The sequence below is a fragment of the Scyliorhinus torazame genome, chromosome 3 (assembly GCF_047496885.1).
Source record: "Scyliorhinus torazame isolate Kashiwa2021f chromosome 3, sScyTor2.1, whole genome shotgun sequence".
In the NCBI taxonomy this organism is placed as follows: Eukaryota; Metazoa; Chordata; class Chondrichthyes; order Carcharhiniformes; family Scyliorhinidae; genus Scyliorhinus; species Scyliorhinus torazame.
In genome coordinates, this window is record NC_092709.1 from 216,617,331 (window position 1) to 216,638,691 (window position 21,361).

Genomic DNA, 21,361 nt, shown 5'->3' on the forward strand with positions numbered 1-21,361 from the left:
CCTGCGAAAAACAAAATAGTGATGTTCCACACGGAACTGCTCTGAGATCCCTGCTATTAAAAATATTTGTGAATTACATAAAACAGGATGTGCACAACTACTGAGAACTTTTCTGAAGACAGATAATAAGTGAACAAGCTAATGATTACTTTGTCTGACAAATGATAGATGGATTTCTAAACAAATAAACGTAGGAATAAACCAGTTCTCAGGCTCAATTATGCTGTGAGGCACTAGAGGCAGAGAGACCAAAGTGTAACAGTAAATCTGTCCCAAACTCAAATAACTAGCTGCAAGTGGAATTAGCAGAAACCTTGGAAGAGCTCATTTGCCCACCATTTTACCTAAGAATTTAAATACAGGAAAAATGCAGACAAAATTTGTCATAATAATTGTTAAGTTACCAATATAATTAATATTTCTTCTCTGGGAACTTATGTTTCTCCAATCCTAATTAAATTTGTATTTTTCAAAATATATTTAATTATTTGCTAGTATGAGAAATAGAATATGAACATGCAACGAGGGATACAATTAAATCTTGAAAATTCTGCTTACCTGTGATTAAACTTGTGTCCAAAGGAAACCCAATCTTTTTCTATCAAAACCTACATAAAAAGATGAGAAGTGTTTTAAAACATTATAATCAGTAACAATGGTGTAAAACAATCAATTTTACCAGATCTCTAGTATGATTGGAGAATCAGAATAACCAGTCAATTTGAAGCAAGAATGAGCCAGCAGTTGTAAAGCATTTGTGAATGAACTCAGGACATTTTAAGCCTTTTCACTCTGGAAGAACTTCTTCAAATTCTGCCACGGTATCTATTTTTTCAAATTTTAAAATTAATTTAGAGTACCCAATTATTTTTTTCTCCGTTTAAGGGGCAATTTAGTGTGGCCAATCCACCTAACTTGCACATCTTTGGGTTGTGGGGGTAAAACCCACAGACAGGGGAAGAGTGTGCAAACTCCACATGGACAGTGACCCAGGGCCGGGATTCGAACCGGAGTCCTCAGTGCCGTAGGCTGCAGTGCTAACCACTGTGCCACGTGCCACCCTCTGCCACAGTATTTAGAATGTGCAGATGGGACCTCGGTCATTCACAATGGGGCCATTCTGATCATTCACACAGGGATCATTCTGAGCAGCAATGGGACCAGCAGAAATACAGCACCTTCAATTGTATTGCACTCCCTCAGTGCAGCATCTTGAAACATCAGTCAATATTATATGCTCAAGTCTCTGCAATGGGGTTTGAACAATCAACCTCCTGACTAAGGGGCAAGAGTGATATCAAAGAGCCAAGGCTGATAGCTGAAAATAAAAAATATATAAGAGAAATCGGGGCCTAATCGAGTAATCCCAATAAATGCACCTATTTACACCTATTCATCTATTTACACCTTCTTGTCACTCCTGCTAATGTAATTGAGATATTAGGCAGTCTACCTTGCACAGTTTCTGTGGATCGGTTGGACTTCATCAGTCTTTCAATGAAAATGAAAGAACTTTGCATTTACTAGCTGTATAAATGCTGCACTGTATACAATTTTAAATTTGTAATTCCCCTATTAGTTTTTAAAGTATTGTTGGTACTGTATTGTCAGAAATTCTAGCCTGATTGCACTGTTCCATCAGTGTAACTGCTTGAAAAGCCTCACACTCTACGGCAAGGCAGTCACAGTCCTATGGTCTGCATACAATTGTATCTAAAGAGTTTATCCATCAGCATCAATCATCAGGTCAATTATATGAATTACGGAACAACAGTAACTTTCCGATATCAGCCCCGAGTTCACCCTTTATTAGTTGGAACTTGCTGTTCTAGTGCCGTGTTTCAGGCTGAAATATTGTTTGAGATTTGGCTTTTGTATTCCATTTACTTTAAATGCATGCACACATTCCTATATCTCAATAAGATCACTTCTCACTTATTTGCTTTCAAGGTTAAAATGTTTGCATATCTCCAGTCTTCCCCATAACTCGTGCCTCAGGTATGAATATATAAAAGAAATGCTGTAGATGCTAACGATTTTGAATTAAAAACCAAGGTTGGTGACCTTTCATCAGAACAGCTTAAAATCTTTCCCAATCTTCCATAACATTAAGTATGCCCATCCTGATCTACTATATGGAAACACATTTTATGCAGCTCAGTTATGTAACACTATTGACCTTGATCACCAAAACCCATACTTAGTCATCCTTATGCAACAAGAGGCAGGAGAGAGAATTCTACAGCCAACAAAAACAATCACAAACATAAATAAAATGATAACACTGATAAAATGGTTAAATAAATTGTAAGAATTAAAAATTGTAATTCTCTGAAGAGTCATAGAGACTCAAGGCATTGACTGGGCGCGATCTACCGGCCTCATTGCGCCAGAACTGAAAATGAAAGCAGAAATCAATTTGTTAACCTGAATGAAAAGGATTTGGGCAAAAAATAGGGATACACTGAAAGAAAAGGAAAAACCTAGGAAGTATATTAATTTTCATTGTTTGGATCCTACCCGCCAGAAACAGAGGGAGGTTATTCCACCTTTTTTGTTACGCTCTGATATTATTGATCAGGCTTGAGTAGTTTAATTTATGAAGTGAAACCCAATTAGGGGACGACCAGACCCCCAAATAACGGAAATTGGCAATGGAAAGGTAATGCGGGTGATACTCCGATATTGAGGCCAAGTGTTCGCGCCGTCGTGAACGCCGTCGCATTTCACGACGGGGCAAAAAGGGCCCAGACACAACCTATTCTGGCCCCCACAGGGGGCTAGCACGGCGCTGGAGCGGTTCACGCCGCTCCAGCATCCTTACGCGGCTCCAAATGGGCACCGCGCCAACCCGCGCATGCGCAGTTGGGGCAGCCCTATCCTGTGCATGCGCAGTTGGGCTGCGCCATCCTGCACATGCGCGGGGAACGTCTTATGCACGCCGGCCACTCACCAACATAGAGTCAGTGTTCTGGGCCGCGCGCAGAAGGCGGTAGGCCTGGGAGAGGGGAGAGGTTGGGCCGCCGATCAGTGGGCCCTGATCGCAGGCCAGACCCCATCGGAGGCCACCCCAGTGAAGGAGCCCAACCCCCCCCCCCCCCCCGCCACAGGCTGCCCCCCCAGCGTTCCCGCAGAGTTCCCGCCGGCAGCGACCAGGGGTGGACAGCGCCGGCGGGAACCTGTCGTGTCGTAGCAGCCGCTCGGCCCATCCGGGCCGGAGAATCGCCGCTTCCGGTTCTCCGGGCAGCCCGGTGCGAATCGTGCGCCGCTGGTTTCCGGGGGGTGGGAGAATCGCATGTGGGGGGTTGGGGGATTCGCGCGGCGCCCCGGCGATTCTCCCACCCGGCGTTGGGGGGGGGGGGGGGGGGGGGAGAATAGCGCCCAATGCGTTAAACTGAGCTTTTCCTCCAAAGGCTCCAGGGGTATGTTTTATGAGCACGGGGAGAAGGCCAGTGGCCTTCTGGCTCATCAACTCAAACGGCAACGAGCCTCATGTGAGATCCCTAGGATACGCAATAAGGGCAGCAATCTTGTTTCCGTCCCTCTCCAGGCCAACGCAGCTTTTCGATCTTATTAATATGACCTCGATAAGTCAGAATCCCCTCAGGATAAATTGATCATGGCTGACCTCTTGGAGCGGGTCTGCAAATCCCACTGTTGAAGTGGGCAAGAGCTGTGAATTGGATTCCCCATAAAATACTCTCTCTTTTCTAAATTCAATTTATACCCCGGGAACGTCCCAAATCTGTGGAGCAGCTCTACCACCGACATGCTCGGTTCTGCAATATGCAGCAGCAGATCATCGGCGTATAGGGACACCCTGGGCGCAATTATCCCTTCGGGAGTCTAAGTGCAGACACTGGAGTGAAAACCGGAGTGTTTCACTCCGCCGTCGGAGCCCGCTCCCAGCCCCCTATTCTCCCGCCCCCGGAGGGGTAGGAGCAGCGTCGCACCATTTACGTGCGCCAGGCATAGGCGCCGTGTAAAAGATGCGCCACGTAAATGATGCAGCCGGCGACACGTAACTGGCGTCACCCGCGCATGTGCAGATGGATCTTAGAACATAGAACATTACAGTGCAGTACAGGCCCTTCGGCCCTCGATGTTGCGCCGACCTGTGAAACCACTCTAACCCCATCTACACTATTCCCTTATCGTCCATATGTCTATACAATGACCATTTGAATGCCCTTAGTGCTGGCGAGTCCACTACTGTTGCAGGCAGGGCATTCCACGCCCTTACTACTCTCTGAGTAAAGAACCTACCTCTGACATCTGTCTTATATTTATCTCCCCTCAATTTAAAGCTATGTCCCCTCGTGTTAGACATCACTATCCGAGGAAAAAGGCTCTCACTGTCCACCCTATCCAATCCTCTGATCATCTTGTATGCCTCAATTAAGTCACCTCTTAACCTTCTTCTCTCGAACGAAAACAGCCTCAAGTCCCTCAGCCTTTCCTCATAAGATCTTCCCTCCATACCAGGCAACATTCTGGTAAATCTCCTCTGCACCCTTTCCAATGCTTCCACATTCTTCCTATAATGCGGCGACAAGAATTGCATGCAATACTCCAAATGCGGCCGCACCAGAGTTTTGTACAGCTGCAACATGACCTCATGGCTCCGAAACTCAATCCCATAGCTTTCATAGAATTTACAGTGCAGAAGGAGGCCATTCGGCCCATCGAGTCTGTACCGGCTCTTGGAAAGAGCACCCTACCCAACACCTCCACCCTCTCCCCATAACCCAGTAACCCCATCCAACACTAAGGGCAATTTGGGACACTAAGGGCAATTTATCATGGCCAATCCACCTAACCTGCACATCTTTGGGCTGTGGGAGGAAACCGGAGCACCTGGAGGAAACCCACGCACACACGGGGAGGATGTGCAGACTCCGCACAGACAGTGACCCAAGCCGGAATCGAACCTGGGACCCTGGAGCTGTGAAGCAATTGTGCTATCCACAATGCTACCGTGCTGCCCTACCTCTACCAATAAAAGCTAACATACCGTACGCCTTCTTAACAACCCTCTCAACCTGGGTGGCAACTTTCAGGGATCTATGTAAATGGACACCGAGATCTCTCTGCTCATCCACACTGCCAAGTGCCTTACCATTAGCCCAGTACTCTGTCTTCCTGTTATTCCTTCCAAAATGAATCACCTCACACTTTTCTGCATTAAACTCCATTTGCCACCTCTCAGCCCAGCGCTGCAGCTTATCTATGTCCCTCTGTAACTTGTAACATCCATCCGCACTGTCCACAACTCCACCGACTTTAGTGTCATCTGCAAATTTACTCACCCATCCTTCTACGCCCTCCTCCAAGTCATTTATAAAAATGACAAACAGCAGCGGCCCCAAAACAGGGGCGAAATTCTCCGTAATCGGCACGATCTCCGCCGACTGGCGCCAAAAACTGCACAATTCAGTCCAGCATCGCGCCGCCCCAAAGGTGCGGAATCCTCCGCATCTTGTGGGGCGGAGCCCTAACCTTGAGGGGCTATGCCTGCGCCGGACTGATTTCCGCCCGCCAGCTGGCGCGGAAATGACATTGCCGGGCGGTACATGCGCGGGAGCGTCAGCGGCCGCTCACGGCATCCCCGCGCATGCGCAGTGGAGGGGGTCTCTTCCTCCTCCGCCATGGTGGAGACCATGGCGAAGGCGGAAGGAAAAGAGTGCCCCCACGGCACAGGCCCGCCCGCGGATCGGTGGGCCCCGATCGCGGGCGAGGCCACCGTGGTGGCACCCCCCGGGGCCAGATTGCCCCGTGCACCCCCCCAGGACCCCGGAGCCCGCCCGCGCCGCCTTGTCCCGCCGGTAAGAGAGTTGGTTTAATCCACGCTGGCGGGACAGGCATTCCAGCAGCAGGACTTCGGCCCATCCGGGCCGGAGAATCGCCGGGGGTGGGGCGCCAACCGGCGCAGCGCGATTCCCGTTCCCGCCGAATCACCGGTGCCGGAGAATTCGGCAACTGGCGGGGGAGGGATTTACGCCAGCCCCCGGCAATTCTCCGACCCGGCGGGGGGTCGGAGAATCCCGCCCCAGACCCTTGTGGTACACCACTAGTAACTGGACCCCAGTCTGAATATTTCCCATCAACCACCACCCTTTGTCTTCTTCCAGCTAGCCAATTTCTGATCCAAACTGCTAAATCACCCTGAATCCCATGTATTTTCTGCAGTAGCCTACCGTGGGGAACCTTATCAAACGCTTTACTGAAATCCATATACACCACATCAACTGCTTTACCCTCATCCACCTGTTTGGTCACCTTCTCAAAGAACTCAATAAGGTTTGTGAGGCACGACCTGCCCTTCACAAAACCGTGTTGACTTTCTCTAATCAAATTATTCCTTTCCAGATGATTATACATCCTATCTCTTATAAACCTTTCCAAGATTTTGCCCACAACAGAAGTAAGGATCACTGGTCTATAGTTACTGGGGTTGTCTCTACTCCCCTTCTTCAACAAGGGGACAACATTTGCTATCCTCCAGTCTTCTGGCACTATTCCTGTAGACAAAGATGACTTAAAGATCAAAGCCAAAGGCTCAGCAATCGCCTCCCTAGCTCCCCAGAGAATCCTAGGATAAATCCCATCCGGCCCAGGGGACTTATCTATTTTCACACTTTCCAGAATTGCTAACACCTCCTCCTTATGAACCTCAAGCCCTTCTAGTCTAGTAGCCTGAATCTCAATATTCTCCTCGACAACATTGTCTTTTTCCTGTGTGAATACTGATGAAAAATATTCATTTAGCACCTCTCCTATCTCCTCGGACTCCAAGCACAACTTCCCACTACTGTCCTTGACTGGCCCTACTCTTACCCTAGTCATTCTTTTATTCCTGACATATCAATAGAAAGCTTTAGGGTTATCCTTGATCCTACCTGCCAAAGACTTCTCATGTCCCCTCCTGGCTCTTCTTAGCTCTCTCTTTAGCTCCTTCCTAGCTAACTTGTAACTCTCGAGCGCCCTAACTGAATCTTCATGTCTCATCTTTACATACGCCTCCTTCTTCCTCTTGACAAGTGTTTCAACTGCTTTAGTAAACCACGGTTCCCTTGCTCGACCACTTCCTCCCTGCCTGACAGGTACATACTTATCAAGGACACGCAGTAGCTGTTCCTTGAACAAGCTCCACATTTCCATTGTGCCCATCCCCTGCAGTTTTCCTCTCCATCCGATGCATCCTAAGTCATGCCTCATCGCATCATAATTGCCTTTCCCCCAGATATAACGCTTGCCCTGCGGTATATACCTATCCCTGTCCATCACTAAAGTAAACGTAATCGAATTGTGGTCACTATCACCAAAGTGCTCACCTACCTCCAAATCTAACACCTGTTCTGGTTCATTACCCAGTACCAAATCCAATATGGCCTTGCCTCTCGTTGGCCTATCTACAAAATGTGTCTGGAAACCCTCCTGCACACATTGGACAAAAACGGACCCATCTAAAGTACTCGAACTATAGCGTTTCCAGTCAATATTTGGAAAGTTAAAGTCCCCCATAACAACTACCCTGTTGCTTTCGCTCCTATCCAGAATCATCTTTGCAATCCTTTCCTCTACATCTCTGGATCTTTTTGGAGGCCTATAGAAAAACCCTGACAGAGTGACCTCTCCTTTCTTGTTTCTAACCTCAGCCCATACTACCTCAGTAGACGAGTCCTCATCAAATGTCCTTTCTGCCACCGTAATACTGTCCCTGACTAACAATGCCACCCCTCCCCCTCTTTTACCACCTTCCCTGAGCTTACTTAAATATCTAAACCCCGGCACCTGCAACAACCATTCCTTTCCCTGCGCTATCCATGTCTCCGAAATGGCCACAACATCGAAGTCCCAGGTACCAACCCATGTCGAAAGTTCACCCACTTTATTCCGGATGCTCCTGGCATTGAAGAAGACACACTTTAAACCACCTTCCTTCCTGCCGGTACACTCCTGCAACTTTGAAATCTTACTCATGACCTCACTACTCTCAACTTCCTGTATACTGGAGCTACAATTCAGGTTCCCAAACCCCTGCTGAACTATCTTGCGGAGCGGCGGAACAAAGGAGGTCCTCCTTCAGAGAGGCCGGCCCACCGATCGGTGGGCACCGATCGCGGGCCAGACCCCATTTGAGGTGCCCCCCCCCCCGGTGCAGGACCCCCCCCCCCAGCGTTCCCGCGCTGTTCCCGCCAGCAGCGACCAGGTGTGGACGGCGCCGGTGGGAACCCGTCGTATTGGGCAGGCCGCTCGGCCCATCCAGGCCGGAGAATCGCCACTTGCCCGTTACAAATGGCGAGCGGCGATTCTCCCAGCGGCCAGCCGTGATTCTCGCCGCGCCGGTTTGGGGGGTGGGATGGGAGAATCGCGTGCGGCCGTCGGGGCGGCGTGGCGGGACACACGCAGCGTCCCGGCGATTCTCCCCCCCGGCGTGGGGGGGGGGGGAGAATTCCGCCCCCTATGTTCCACGACACTCCCTCCCCCCTCACTATCCTCTTCCGTAGCCCCGAGCTCCTTAGCGCAATGGCCAAGGGCTCTATAGCCAATGCAAACAACAGGAGACAGGGCACCCCTGTCTCGTGCCCCGGTACAGTGCAAAATACCCCAAGTTCATACCTTTAGTGTGAACACTCGCCATTGGTTCCTTATACAACAGCCGCACCCAAGCCACAAACCTTGGCCCAATTCCAAATCTCTCCAATACCGCCATCAAGTAATCCCACTCTACCCGATCAAACGCCTTCTCTGTGTCCAGTGCCACCACCAACTCAGAATCCTTTCCTTCTATCAGAGACGGGACCACATTCAACAACCTTCTCACATTCGAGAACATCTGGCCTCCCTTCACAAACCTCGTCTGATCCTCCCCAACCACCTTCGGGAGATATCCTTCCAACCTTGACACCAACAGCTTTGCCAATATCCCGGCTTCTACATTCAGCAGAGATATGGGCCTGTACGATCCACACTCCACCAGATCCTTGTCCTTCTTTAGCAGCAATGAAATAGAAGCTTGCCCCATCGTTTGACACCCCTACCTATCGCATCCTTAAACATTCCCACCATCAATGGCACCAACTTGTTTTTAAATATCTTAGAGAATTCAACCGGGAACCCGTCAGGCCCCAACACTTCACTGCCTGAATCTTCCCAATTGCCTCCTTCACCTCCTGCTCCCCACCGACCCTTCCAACCCTGCTCTATCCTCGTCACTCAGCCTCGGATACTCCAACCCGTCCAGGAACTCCCTCATCCCCTTCCCCTCCCCCGGTGGCTCTGACCTATATAGATCGCTATAAAATTCCTTGAATACTTTATTGATCTGTTCCGGGGCCACCACCAGCTTCCCTAACTTATCCCGTACCCAAGCAATCTCCCTCGCCGCCACCTCCCTCCGGAGCTGGCTGGCCAGCATCCGCCCTGCCTTCTCCCCGTACTCGTAGACAGCCCCCCTCACCCTTCTCAACTGGGGCACCGCTTTCCCTGTGGACAAGTAGGCAAACCTCACCTGCAACTCCTTTCTCTTGGCCAAGAGACCCAGGTCCAGGTCCCCCGCATACTTCCCATCCACCTCCAGAATCTTCTCTTCTCAGTTTTTGCCATTCCTTTCCTCCTTGTCCGCCATAGCTTCAAATGAAATTACCTCCACCCTCACTCCTGCCTTCAGAGCCTCCCAAGCCATCGAATGCAAAACCTCCCCGTGCAAATCAACCCCACATATTCCTCCGTCACCTTCCCAATCTTATCACAAAAGCTCCGGTCCCCTAACAACCCCACATCCATTCTCCACCCCGGCCTCTGAGCCTTCTCCAAAGCCACATCCACTCAATGCGGACCATGGTCTGAGATCACAACTGCGGAGTACACTGACCTCCTAACACCAGTCAATAGCGCCTTCCCCACCATGAAACAAAATTAGCATGAACTCTTGCTTCTGTGTACTCAACATGCTCCTTCTCCATTTATCCTTGGTATATCATGTTCTGCTTACCATGAATCCCTTTAAGGTTCTGTAAAATGGGTCAAGTAGCAGGCCTGCAATGGAGCAAACCTGTGCAGTTCTGTCCCAACCATCTGAGCAGTGAACCAGCACACTGGCTGCCTCCTCGGCAACTGCCTGAAACAATATGTGACAGTATAGTTATAAGAATAATAATAATCTTTATTAGTGTCACAAGTAGGCTCACATTAACACTGCAATTAAGTTACTGTGAAATGTCAAAGACCCTGACACCTGTTCATCAGATTACAAAATTAATCCTGGTTATTTATGCTACAAGTAAGGCAACCACTGACTCCTAGTCAGTCACACAAATGATGGCAAGGAAGTAATGCCCACTGATTTTGCTGCCTTCCACGGTTACTGTCACTAACCGTAGGGACTGCCAGAATTAACATTTGCACCACACAAGTAACAATGATCTTAGAACAAAGAACATAGAAAAGTACAGCACATGAACAGGCCCTTCGGCCCTCCCAAGCCTGCGCCGACCATGCAGCCTGTCTAACCTAAAACCTTCACACTTCTGGGGCACGTATCTCTTTATTCATGTATTTGTCAAGACGCCCCTTAAACGTCACTACCGTATTTGCTTCCACCACTCCTCCGGCAGCGAGTTCAGGCTCCCACTACCCTCTGTGAAAAATACTTCTTTCGTACAGTTCCTCTGAACTTTGTCCCTCGAACCTTAAACCTATGTCGACTAATAATTGACTCTTCCACCCTGGGAAAAAGCTCCTGACTATCCACTCTGTCGGCGCCCCTCATAATTTTGTACACTTCTATCAGGTCGCCCCTCAACCTCCGTCGTTCCAGTGAGAACATCTCCCACAAAACAGAATCTAATACTCTCCCCATGAAATTCAATGGCATAACCCATTATACACATCCTGAGGGGGTTATCATTAACCACAAAATAAACTGGACCAGCGGCTACAGGGGCTGGTTTAGCACACTGGGCTAAATCGCTGGCTTTTAAAGCAAACCAAGGCAGGCCAGCAGCACGGTTCAATTCCCGTACCAGCCTCCTCAGATACGCGCCGGAATGTGGCGACTAGGGGTTTTTCACAGTAACTTCATTTGAAGCCTACTTGTGACAATAAGCGATTTTCATTTCATTTCAAAAGAAGGTCAGAGGCTGGGAATTCTGCACAGAGTAACTCACCTCCCGACTCCCCAAAGCCTGTCTACCATCTACAAGTCACAAATCAGGAGTATGATGGAATACTCCCCACTTGCCTAGAGTGCAACTCCACAAAAACTCAGGACGCCTGACACCATCCAGGCCAAAGCAACCCACTCAACTAGCACCCCATCCACCACCTTAAACAAACACTCCCTCCACCACCAGCACACAAGTGGCAGTGTGCGTACCATCCACAAGTTGCACTTCAGCAACTAAAAAGTTCCTTCAACAGCACCGTCTAAACCCACTAGGAAGGACAACGACAGCAGACGTGGGGGCAGCACTATCTGCCAATCCCCCTCCCAAGAACATAATAATTTGAGCTATATTGCCATTCCTTCACTGTCACTGGACCAAAATCCTGGAATTTCCTTCCTGGCAGCAGTGTGGGAGTCTCCGCACCAGATGGGCAGCATAAGTTCAAGAAGAAGATTTACCACCATGTTGTCAAGGACAATTAGAGATGGGCAACAAATGCTGACTGAGTCAGCGATTCCCACGCCCCATGAAAGAATACAATAAAGTAGTTAGATCATGAGGCAGTGACAGAACGTTCCATGAAGACCCTTATGGAGAGTTAGCTTTTGTAAATACAATCATGGGATGTAGGCATCACTGGCTAGGACATTAGTCATTGCTCATCTCCAATTGCCCTTGAGAAGGCAGTGGTGAGCTGACTCCTTGAACCCTGCAGTCCAAGTTGTATGAGCTGTTAGTAAAGGAGTTCCAGGACTTTAATCCAGCAACAGTGAAGGAATGGCCACATAGCCCCAAAGCAGCATAGTGTGCAGCTTAGAGGGGAGCATGCAGGTGGTGGTGTTCCCATGTGCCTGTTGCCTTTGTCTTTCTAGGTAGGAGTGGTCATGAGTTGAGTTGTGCTGTCAAACGAGCTTGACAAGTCACTGCCATCTTGTATGTTGTGCACATTGCTGCACTGTGCATTAGTGGTGGAAGGAGTGAATGATTATCATCAACTGGGCTGCTTTGTCCTGAAACATGTTCAATTTCTTGAGTGCTGTTGGAGATGCATTTATCCAGACTACTGCAGAGTATTTAATCAGATTTGTACCTTGAGGATGAGGAACCATTTTGAGAAGTCAGGAGGTGAGCTACTGGCCACTGAATTCTTAGCTTTTGACCTGTTTTTGCAGCCAAAGCATTCATGTGGCTGGTCCAGTTAAATTTCTGGTCAGGGCAACAGATTTTGTTACCTAAAGGGAATTTGTGGACCAGGTCGATTTTTATGACAACCAATGATACTTCCATGGTCACCATTACTGAGATTAGTTTATTCAGATGTATTGACTGAATTTGCTTCAGTGGCTGGATTTGAACCTGTGGGACCCAGAACATTAGCCTGGGCCTCTGGAACTAATCCAGTGATATTACCACTATCTTATCATCTCTCCCATATTTGGTCATTAACTTGGGAAGACATTATGTTGAAGAAAACCTGAGTTTAAGAGCTCTTCGAAAAGACTTTTCAAAATTTGTATGGACATTGCCGTGTGCTTTTAGTGTCATTTTGACAATCGTGTTTGACAATTCCTGGAACAGCCGCAAAGCAAAGAGAAGAAAAAAACAAAACGTAAAAATTAAGAACTAGAAACAATATCATGAAAGCAACTTTAGGTAAGTTAACTTACTTTTGCAATAAAAATACCGGCATCCATGATGGCTTTGATGTGTTTCAACCAGCCTGAACTCTCCAAACCCCACAGGAAGACACTCATTGCAGGTGATCGAAGCTCACAGACTGAAAAACAAATCTCAGTAATGTTATATAAATGTTACATTCTGAACAGTGCCAGACCTGCATACCAGCAAACATAGAGCCTTTTGTTCTATAGAACAATTTCATACGAAGGTATATCGTGCATCATGTGCAGCTATCCAGTGTTGAGAACAGCAACAGCAACTACATTGGACAAGGAAAAGGGAATATCTTGTTTCTCTTGATAAAGGTTTTCACATCTGGGGCGGGATTCTTCGGAAACCGGCAGGACGGGCAACTCCGGCGCGAAGGAGTGGCGTGAACCACTCCGGCGTCGGGCCGCCCCGAAGGTGCGGAATCCTCCGCACCTTCAGGGGTTGGCCGGCGCCGGAGTGGTTTGTGCTGAGCCGGCCGACGCGGAAGGGGCTTGGCGCCCCGCCAACCGCGCGAGTTCCCGCATGTGCGGGAGCGCCAGAGTACGCTGGCGTCATCCCAGCGCATGCACAGGGGGGGTTCATCTCCGCGCCGGCCATCGCGGACCGTTACACCACTGGCGCGGAGGAATAGAGTGCCCCCACAGCACAGGCCCGCCCACGGATCGGTGGGTCCCGATCGCAGGCCAGGCCACCGTGGGTGCGCCCACCGGGGCCAGATCCCCCCGTACCCCTCCCAAGGACCCCGGAGGCCGCCCGCAGAGCCAGGTCCCGCCGGTTAAGTACCAGCTCTAATTTACGCTGGCGGGACCGGCCTAAAATGGGCGGCCGCTCGGTCCATTGCCGGCCGGGGAATTCGGGCGGCCCTGGGGCCCATTGCGTTGCACCGGTCCTTGCGTTTCTCTGAGGTGGGTGGCGCGATTCACGTCAGTGGGATTTTTGGGGGGCTGGAGAATTTGGCAGCCAGCGGGGGCAGGATTCACGCCGACCCCCAGCAATTCTCCGACCCGCCCTAGATCTTCCACTGGAAACCACATTAACTATGCATCGGCAACCTGCCTGCTGAATCACGTGGTGGAGCGGGCACTGCTTTGTCCATCCATGGTCACCTCATGAGATCGAACACACACATTATTCTTTACAGCCTAGCTGTGTGGTCAGAAATTTCAAAGACTGTCCAAGGAATGAGAAGAGTGTGCCACAGCTTAGCCATGGCTGGAGGTTTTTACTAGAGGTGTCCACCAGCATCAGAAGGTTATTTTTCCCAGGGATGGATCCAGGAGGCCCACCTATCTCTTCCCACCGCCTGAGAGGCGGTCGTAGCAGAGGTCAGCTCTGCAGGCAAATGCCAGAGAAGTACCATCCAGTGTAGGAAGAGTATGAATGATCTCATCCACATTGTCAGGTAGATCATCGATCAGCTCACTACAATCTCTCACTCCCAGACTGGCATTATGCACTCAAAGGCGTCACATAGCTCAGGGATCCCGCACAATATTAGCAGGTAAGATATCAGCACCGCAAGCCTATTCATAGCATCTCATCTATCATCCTGCACAAACAGCACCTTCAGCCTTCACTGGGGAGCTCAGCATACATCAGGCATGTGTGCTTCCCAACCTCTGCTCTATCCCTTCTCCTCACATCACACCCATTTTTCTTCATGCCAACCTAGCTTGCCCACAACGAGAGGGAGAGATCACTGACTGGGGGAGGAACAGTCGACAGCCTGGAGGCTCTTCAAATTCGAGAAGGATGCCACCACGTTGATAGGGGAGGACAGAGATTACTCCTGTGAAGGCAAGATCAGCCTATCCCAGCAAGACACAGGCCTTTGAATGCCTGAGGTACGTGAAAGTGCCTCAGGATGTATGAGTCATGGGAACTCTGAGGAGTAACAATCATGCATAATGTATTTCTGATGATCGCACACCAGCTGAATATTTAGTGAGTGGAACCCTTTCCTGTAATGAACATCAGGGGCTGCAGCCATAGAGCTTTCAAAGCCGCGTATGTGCAATCAATTTACCTTGTACTCTCAAGAAGCCAAAGATTTCCTCAAAACCTAGCAGCCTGGCTAGCTTCATCCAGTGTGAACTTTACAGTGATAATCCTTACTGCAGAGGGCAAGCTGTGACCTCCTTGATGCATTTGTGAGTTGAGGACTGAGAGGTGCTGTATTGGTCCCCTCTGGATCCCTGGAACAAACTGCTGGCAAAAAAAGGTGCCCTTCAGGGGCACTGGCAGAGGATCTCCTCCCAGTCCATGCGGTGTTAGCTTCTCCCAAAGAATGTGGCAGCTATGCGCCACCACATCACTTAGACATAAGGGGCATTGTCTCGTGCTCATGTCCAAATAGGAATGGGCATTACATTGAATGCAGGTTCCATTATTCAATCTTCCTTTTCCCTGTTGACAGATAGATACAATAGATTAGAGTGTAAGGGACAACTACAGTAACCTCCCAATTGCAACATGAAAGCCACAGTCATGCCCTAGAGCTGTGTCTGCGCAGATCGCATTTCCCTGATCCAGCGTTCCAGGCAATGCGCAACTTCACAAATCTAGGTGACCAAGATGCCATTCCAGCTTCTTGACATCTTAATCCCAGAGTGTTTGGAAGAAGCTTGAGCACATCCAGAATATGTTCAATCTTAGCTAATGCGCTCCTGCTATGTCTGATGTGGTATACTGATTATGCCTAACCTGCACTTTTGGAATGGCTGGATGCCCTTTGGCCTGTTAGCGATGCCAATTGCAGAATGCACCTTCGAGGCTTTCATTGATCATCTTGCAGACATCCAGCAGCTATGCTCCCATCATGGTTGGCTTCATCTTCCATTCTCACATTCCTCTCTGTTAATGCACAAACTGATCAACTTCACTGTGAACCCAAATACTCCCGCAGTCTCATGTTAAAGCATTCCACCTGTCGGATGGTTCCAATTGCACCTTCTCAATAAACTTTTACGATCAGCTCAGACTCCATTTCCATGTTGTGTGAGTGGGATCACTGAGTCCAGCTGTGGGCCTCTCCCACAATGCCTCAGCTTCCATTACTTGCAGCTTCTTTTCCAGTTCCGATTTTAAACCGTGTCATAACATTGGTTCTTCCCGCCGTATAGAACGGCACTTCGTGCCAAAGGTTTTCATCCAGGGGTTCCACACCAAATCGCTGCCGGGCAGCCTCTAATTCACCCGCACCGTAATCACCACAGTGCTGCAATCAACAAGGCACTATTTTTAAAGGCTGTCCCAGCGCAAGCCAGGCACACTTCATAGGTCGTCGGGAAGTGATGGCTGCCAAGAAATTCTCTTCCCAAGTTTTTGGATGCCCTTTTGTAGAGGCTGCTTGGTGAGGCCAACGTGGTGTCCTTTACCAACACTGAGGATGAAAACCAATCAGCAAGGTCACCTACCAAGTATGGGAGGAAGTGGTAGCGGCTGTGAATGCCAATGCCGTGCAGAAGAGGACGGCCCTCAAGTGTTGAAAGAGGATGAATATTGCATCCTGAGCTCTCATCGGGGGCACAGGCGATGCCCCAAGCTTTACTCCAAGGCGATGCACTCAACTTGGTCTATGGACCTTAACACACAGCCAAGAATTAGGAGCGCTCTCCTCGGGCAGTGTGCCACTGCCAACTCTCTAAGGGGATGTATTTGCTTGCCCAGTCGGCCAATGGCAGTCAGCGATTTTGGAAGACAGTGTGTCAAGGGTTAAGTGCTCAGCAACAATCAGTGGCACTCACAAACATAAGTGGTGCTTGAGTGAGCATAATTACATGATTAGTTAAGACTCCAGGTATGTCAACTGAGTTACAGCGAACAATTTCAGCTGCACAGGGTAACGATCATTGACATGTCTTTCCATTAGCCTTGTCCTCGTCAACATCCTGCTCTAGAACCCCCCCACCCCCGCCCCCCCCCCCCCCCCCCCCCCAGCCTTCCTCGAGGTTTGAGTAGAAATGTTAGTCTGTGATGACTGTCCACCCACCCACCCACTACACTGCCCCAGCCTTCCCTTTGCTCTCTGATGCCCTTCCCAAGAAAGCAGTAGCCCAGTAGATGGCAATCTCTAGAATGCTGCTTTTCAGACTTGGCAATCTCTCCTGAATCAACCCATAATCTCCCCACGGGCAAGCACCAAATCTCTCCTTGTTTGGCCTTCAGCACCGTGGAATATTCTATTCATTCATGGGATCTGGGCATCGCAGGCCGGGCCAGCATTTATTACCCATCCCTAATTGCCCTCCAACTCAATTGCTGGACCAGTCATTTCAGAGGGCATTTTAAGAGTCAACCACATTGCTATGGATCTGGAGTCACATTTAAACCAGACCAGGTAATGACAGCAGATTACCTTCCCGAAAGGACATTGGTGAATGAGACAGGTTTTTACAGCAATCAACATGATTTTAGGATCAGCATTAGACATTTGCCATAGTGGGATTTGGCCCTGGGTCTCTAGATTGCTAGTCCAGTATGCGACTGCCTTCCTCCCAGTCCCTCCAAGTAGGCCCCAAGTACCCTGAAGTCTTCCCCCTGGTACCTTCCGACTAGGCCCCCGGTACTCTTTCCGTGTTACCAAGCATGCTCATTCCTGAGTCAAAAGCTGGCCACCCCAGTCAGAATCTGGTCGACCCAGTTAGAGCCTGTTCGCCCCCATGTCTGGTCACCAGCAGTCAAAGCTGGTACCCCTGTGGGGATTCAGAATACTGAAAAAGGATCAGGCTGACTAAAAACATTAACTCTGTTTCTCTATCCACGGTTGCTGCTAGGCCTGCTGGGTTATTCCAGCATTTTCTGTTTTCATTTCAGATATTCAGTATCTGCAGTAATTTGTTTTTATTTTACTGCCTGAAAGCGTAATAGACACAGATTTAATATTAAAAGACATTGGTTAAATTCTTGAAAGGAGAAAATATATAGGGCTGTGGAGAAAGAGCAGGGGAGTACAATTGTTTGGAGAGACTCTCCCAAACAGCTGGAGCAGGCACAATGGGCCGATTAGTCACCTCTGTGTTGTATCATTCTATGATTCAATTTCTGCAAAATCAGTTTTTGCAAAATAATGTTAATCCAAAAATAACAACTTGTCTCATTAAATGATCAATCACATACTTACAAAAAGCAATGTTTGCAGGTTATTAAACAAAACTGTTATATGCAAAGGAGATCAAAAATATTTTATATAAGTTTTATTTACATATAATTGGATATTTTAGTTGCATATCCCAATAAGATTTCATTATCTATCTCTACTGAAACCTAAGAGTAAAAGAAAGAAACAAGTCAAAATGTGATGGCCATGTTTTGTTTCCAATGGCTTCAACAAGCTCTCATGCACAAGATGAACACAAGGTCAAACCAATTCTGCACTGCAACATACAAAAGCATTTCCTACTGCACTGGTATCAACTGTTCGTTTTACATAGAAACTATCCTTCTGACACTGAAGATTACCAAATTGGTTTATAAGTTCATTAGAAGTTAGCTTGAAGTTGCTGAATCTCAAATAATGTTTCAGAGGTTACAGGAAGAGAAGACTTTCATCCTATTATTGTTCGTTGAGTCCTCAAGTTCAATTTCAGCTCTCAATGGAAAAGAGTCAACAGAAACTTCCACTTTCCTAGTCCTCATATCTAATGGCCCAGATCTTCCAGTCTCCGGATGGTCAGAAACAGGACATAACCCAGAAAATGTGCTATGGGACCCCTCAAAAGACCCAAAGTAAGTATTCCATAAGAATTGCCCAGGAAGTTTCAACTTCCAACGGGCAATTCGCCTGCTCACCAGACTCTCCGAAACATTCTCCAACTCTGGATTAGACACACAGAATTCAGAGGGTTTTAACTTACTTCTCTGGATAGTTACCCAGGAAATACTAGGCTAAAAATCCATGTCTAACTCCTGTATAACTACAACTCCCAGAGCTCCACTCCCAATCTTCTGACTTCGCCATATGACACCCTCGACCCTCCAACACCCCCAGCCCTCCAAGTCCTCCGCCCACAGCCACCCTGGACCACCGCGCACCCGACTGCCTATTTGATCCTCCAACTCCTCCCCACGCCCCTCAGACTCATAACCCGGTCCCCAGCCCTCCGACTAGCTCCAACCCCCTTGGACCCTCACTGCCCCCCCCCCCCCACCTGACTTGACCCGACCTCACCACTCTATCCAGCCTACCCACTCTGCTGTCCTGTCACTTTTCCCACCCTGCCACTCGATCCTGCTAGCATCCTACCCACTCACCAACACGCTGAAAAGCTATTTAAAATGTTCCAAAGCTCCAAAGCTTTTTAGCGTGTTCGTGAACAAAGATTTGCCAAAATATGGCAGCTAGTGCGGTAAAAAGGGGATGTGGCTTGGCTCCCCCGACAATCCTGCATTACGAGGAAGGACCCCGAGAACAGGTACTCTCTGCATTTCTGAAGAGGCCTGGCTTGCAAGGCCATGTCATAAATGCCAAGATCCACCTTAGTGCAAAAATAAAGGAACACGGTGGCAACCCAATGGTGATTGTTACTCCTCAGAAGATTGCACCCAATGTTTCAGTCAAAGTAACAAAGCTACTACAAAGGTATTCATAACATACACACTCACAAAAGAAATTGTAAATTTTCCAATATAGCAAAAACAATGCAGCAGTCAGAGGAAGTCTGCAAGAAATCTATTTTTTACCTCCACCATTTTCACAGACAGTGTGCAGGGTCAGGATATTTTTCCATTTTGCTTTTTTTTTTTGAAAATGTTTTTATTTGTTTTTTTTATACAATACAAAGATGAAGGTGAACATACAAAGGAGCTATATACATTGGTTACAATTCACATTTTTTTACAAGTGCCCAGCTTTGACTTGGCCTCCTAATCCCAACTCCGCCTCTCTCCCAGGCCCCCCTCCCCTTCTTGTTATCTGGTGTGTTGTCCTTGTTCGTTGGTTCATCAAACCTGAACCAAACCTGAATAGTGTAATGTAGTGCTACGTATGTTGCTTCGTGTTAAGTTGCTCGTGTGGGGTTGGTTCGGTTCTGTGCCTCTTTGTTCCCTCCCTCCCTCATTCTCCCCCCCCCCCCACCCCAAACTGGCCCTCTTTCCATTTGTGTCTGTGGTTCTTCTGTGGATTCCTCTCCCCCTCGCTTATTGGCTGTTGACTACAAACAGGCCTTGAACAGATTAGTGAATGGCCTCCACACCTTGTGAAAGCCTTCTTCCGAACCCCAGATGGTGAATTTGATTTTCTCCATTTGGAGAAATTCTGACAGGTCAGACAGCCAGTCCGCAGTTTCGGGTGATGCTTCCAATCGCCAGCCGAGCAGGATTCTCCTGCGGGCGATTAGGGAGGCAAAGGCAAGGGTGTCGACACTCCTCCCCATAAAGAGTTCTGGCGGTTCTGATACCCCAAAGACTGACACTCTCGGGCATACCCTCAACCAGTTTAAAAGGTCGCGGCGTGGGTGAGGTAAGTACTGCTTAACAACTTCCTTACCTTGCAGGTCAGCTGGTAGTTCGGGAGAGATAGAGCCGGGACTTTGGAAACAGCGCGGGAGATTGAAAAAGCGCGGGTGCTGCGAGGCAGAGGGGACAGTTTAAAAGGTTGCGGCGTGGGTGAGGTAAGTACTGCTTAACAACTTCCTTACCTTGCAGGTCAGCTGTTAGTTTCGGGAGTTCAGTGTCGGGAGCAGGCCTATTGGCTGACTGTAAATCAGGAAGGATACAAAGGGTGTGGCTGAAGTGCCTATAGAAACAGAGTGCTGGAGGTAAACAGAGTGTATCTGAGTTTGGGTAAGGCTGAGTTCGGGTAAGAGGTGAGTGAGGGCTGTGTTTTTTTTGGAGTTTGGTGTTTGGGGTTGAGTTTCCCCCCCCCCAAAAAAAAAATCCAATTAGTTAAGTAAATTAATTAACTAGTTAAGGGAATTTGGTGCTCATCTTAAGGAGGTGCAGAGAAGCAGACCTGTGAGGGAGTCTCGGGAGCAATTACATCACAGCCAGCAGGTAAGTCATTGGCTTGTGACTGGTAAGTGATTTCTCTCTCTTTGACTTTCTCTTAGCTGTGTAGTGTAGTTCAAATTTAACTTCAGGTTTAAGTCATGGCAGGAGAGCCAGACCCGTGTCATGCTCCTCTTGTGAGATGTGGCAAGTCAGGGACCCTTCTGGTGTCCCTGACTCCTTCATCTGCAAGAAGTGTGTCCAACTGCAGCTCCTGTTAGACCGCTTGACGGCTCTGGAGCTGCGGATGGACTCACTTTGGAGCATCCGCGATGCTGAGGAAGTTGTGGATAGCACATTCAGTGAGTTGGTCACACCGCAGATTAAAATTACTGAGGCAGATAGGGAATGGGTGACCAACAGACAGAAGAAGAGTAGGAAGGCAGTGCAGGGATCCCCTGCGGTCATCTCCCTCCAAAACAGATTTACCGTTTTGGAAACTGTTGGGGAAGATGGCTCACCAGGGGAAGGTGGCAGCAGCCAGGTTCATGGCACCGTGGCTGGCTCTGCTGCACAGAAGGGCGGGAAAAAAG

The 21,361-nt window shown here is 48.7% G+C and overlaps 1 protein-coding gene across 10 annotated transcripts in view; it reads right to left on the reverse strand.

Annotated features, from left to right (window-relative positions):
* The window catches only part of mtmr7b (myotubularin related protein 7b), a 171,949-nt gene that overhangs the window by 61,537 nt on the left and 89,051 nt on the right, over window positions 1–21,361 (reverse strand). For 8 of the 10 annotated variants that reach the window (XM_072496855.1, XM_072496854.1, XM_072496851.1 and 5 more), the window contains 3 exons: window positions 12,839–12,948; window positions 9,998–10,123; window positions 559–608 (listed from right to left, as the gene is read on the reverse strand). In XM_072496855.1, the coding sequence (XP_072352956.1) occupies window positions 559–608; window positions 9,998–10,123; window positions 12,839–12,948 (286 nt within the window). The remainder of the gene's footprint in view (window positions 1–558; window positions 609–9,997; window positions 10,124–12,838; window positions 12,949–21,361) is intronic. The other 2 variants (XM_072496853.1, XM_072496852.1) reach the window with 1 other exon arrangement.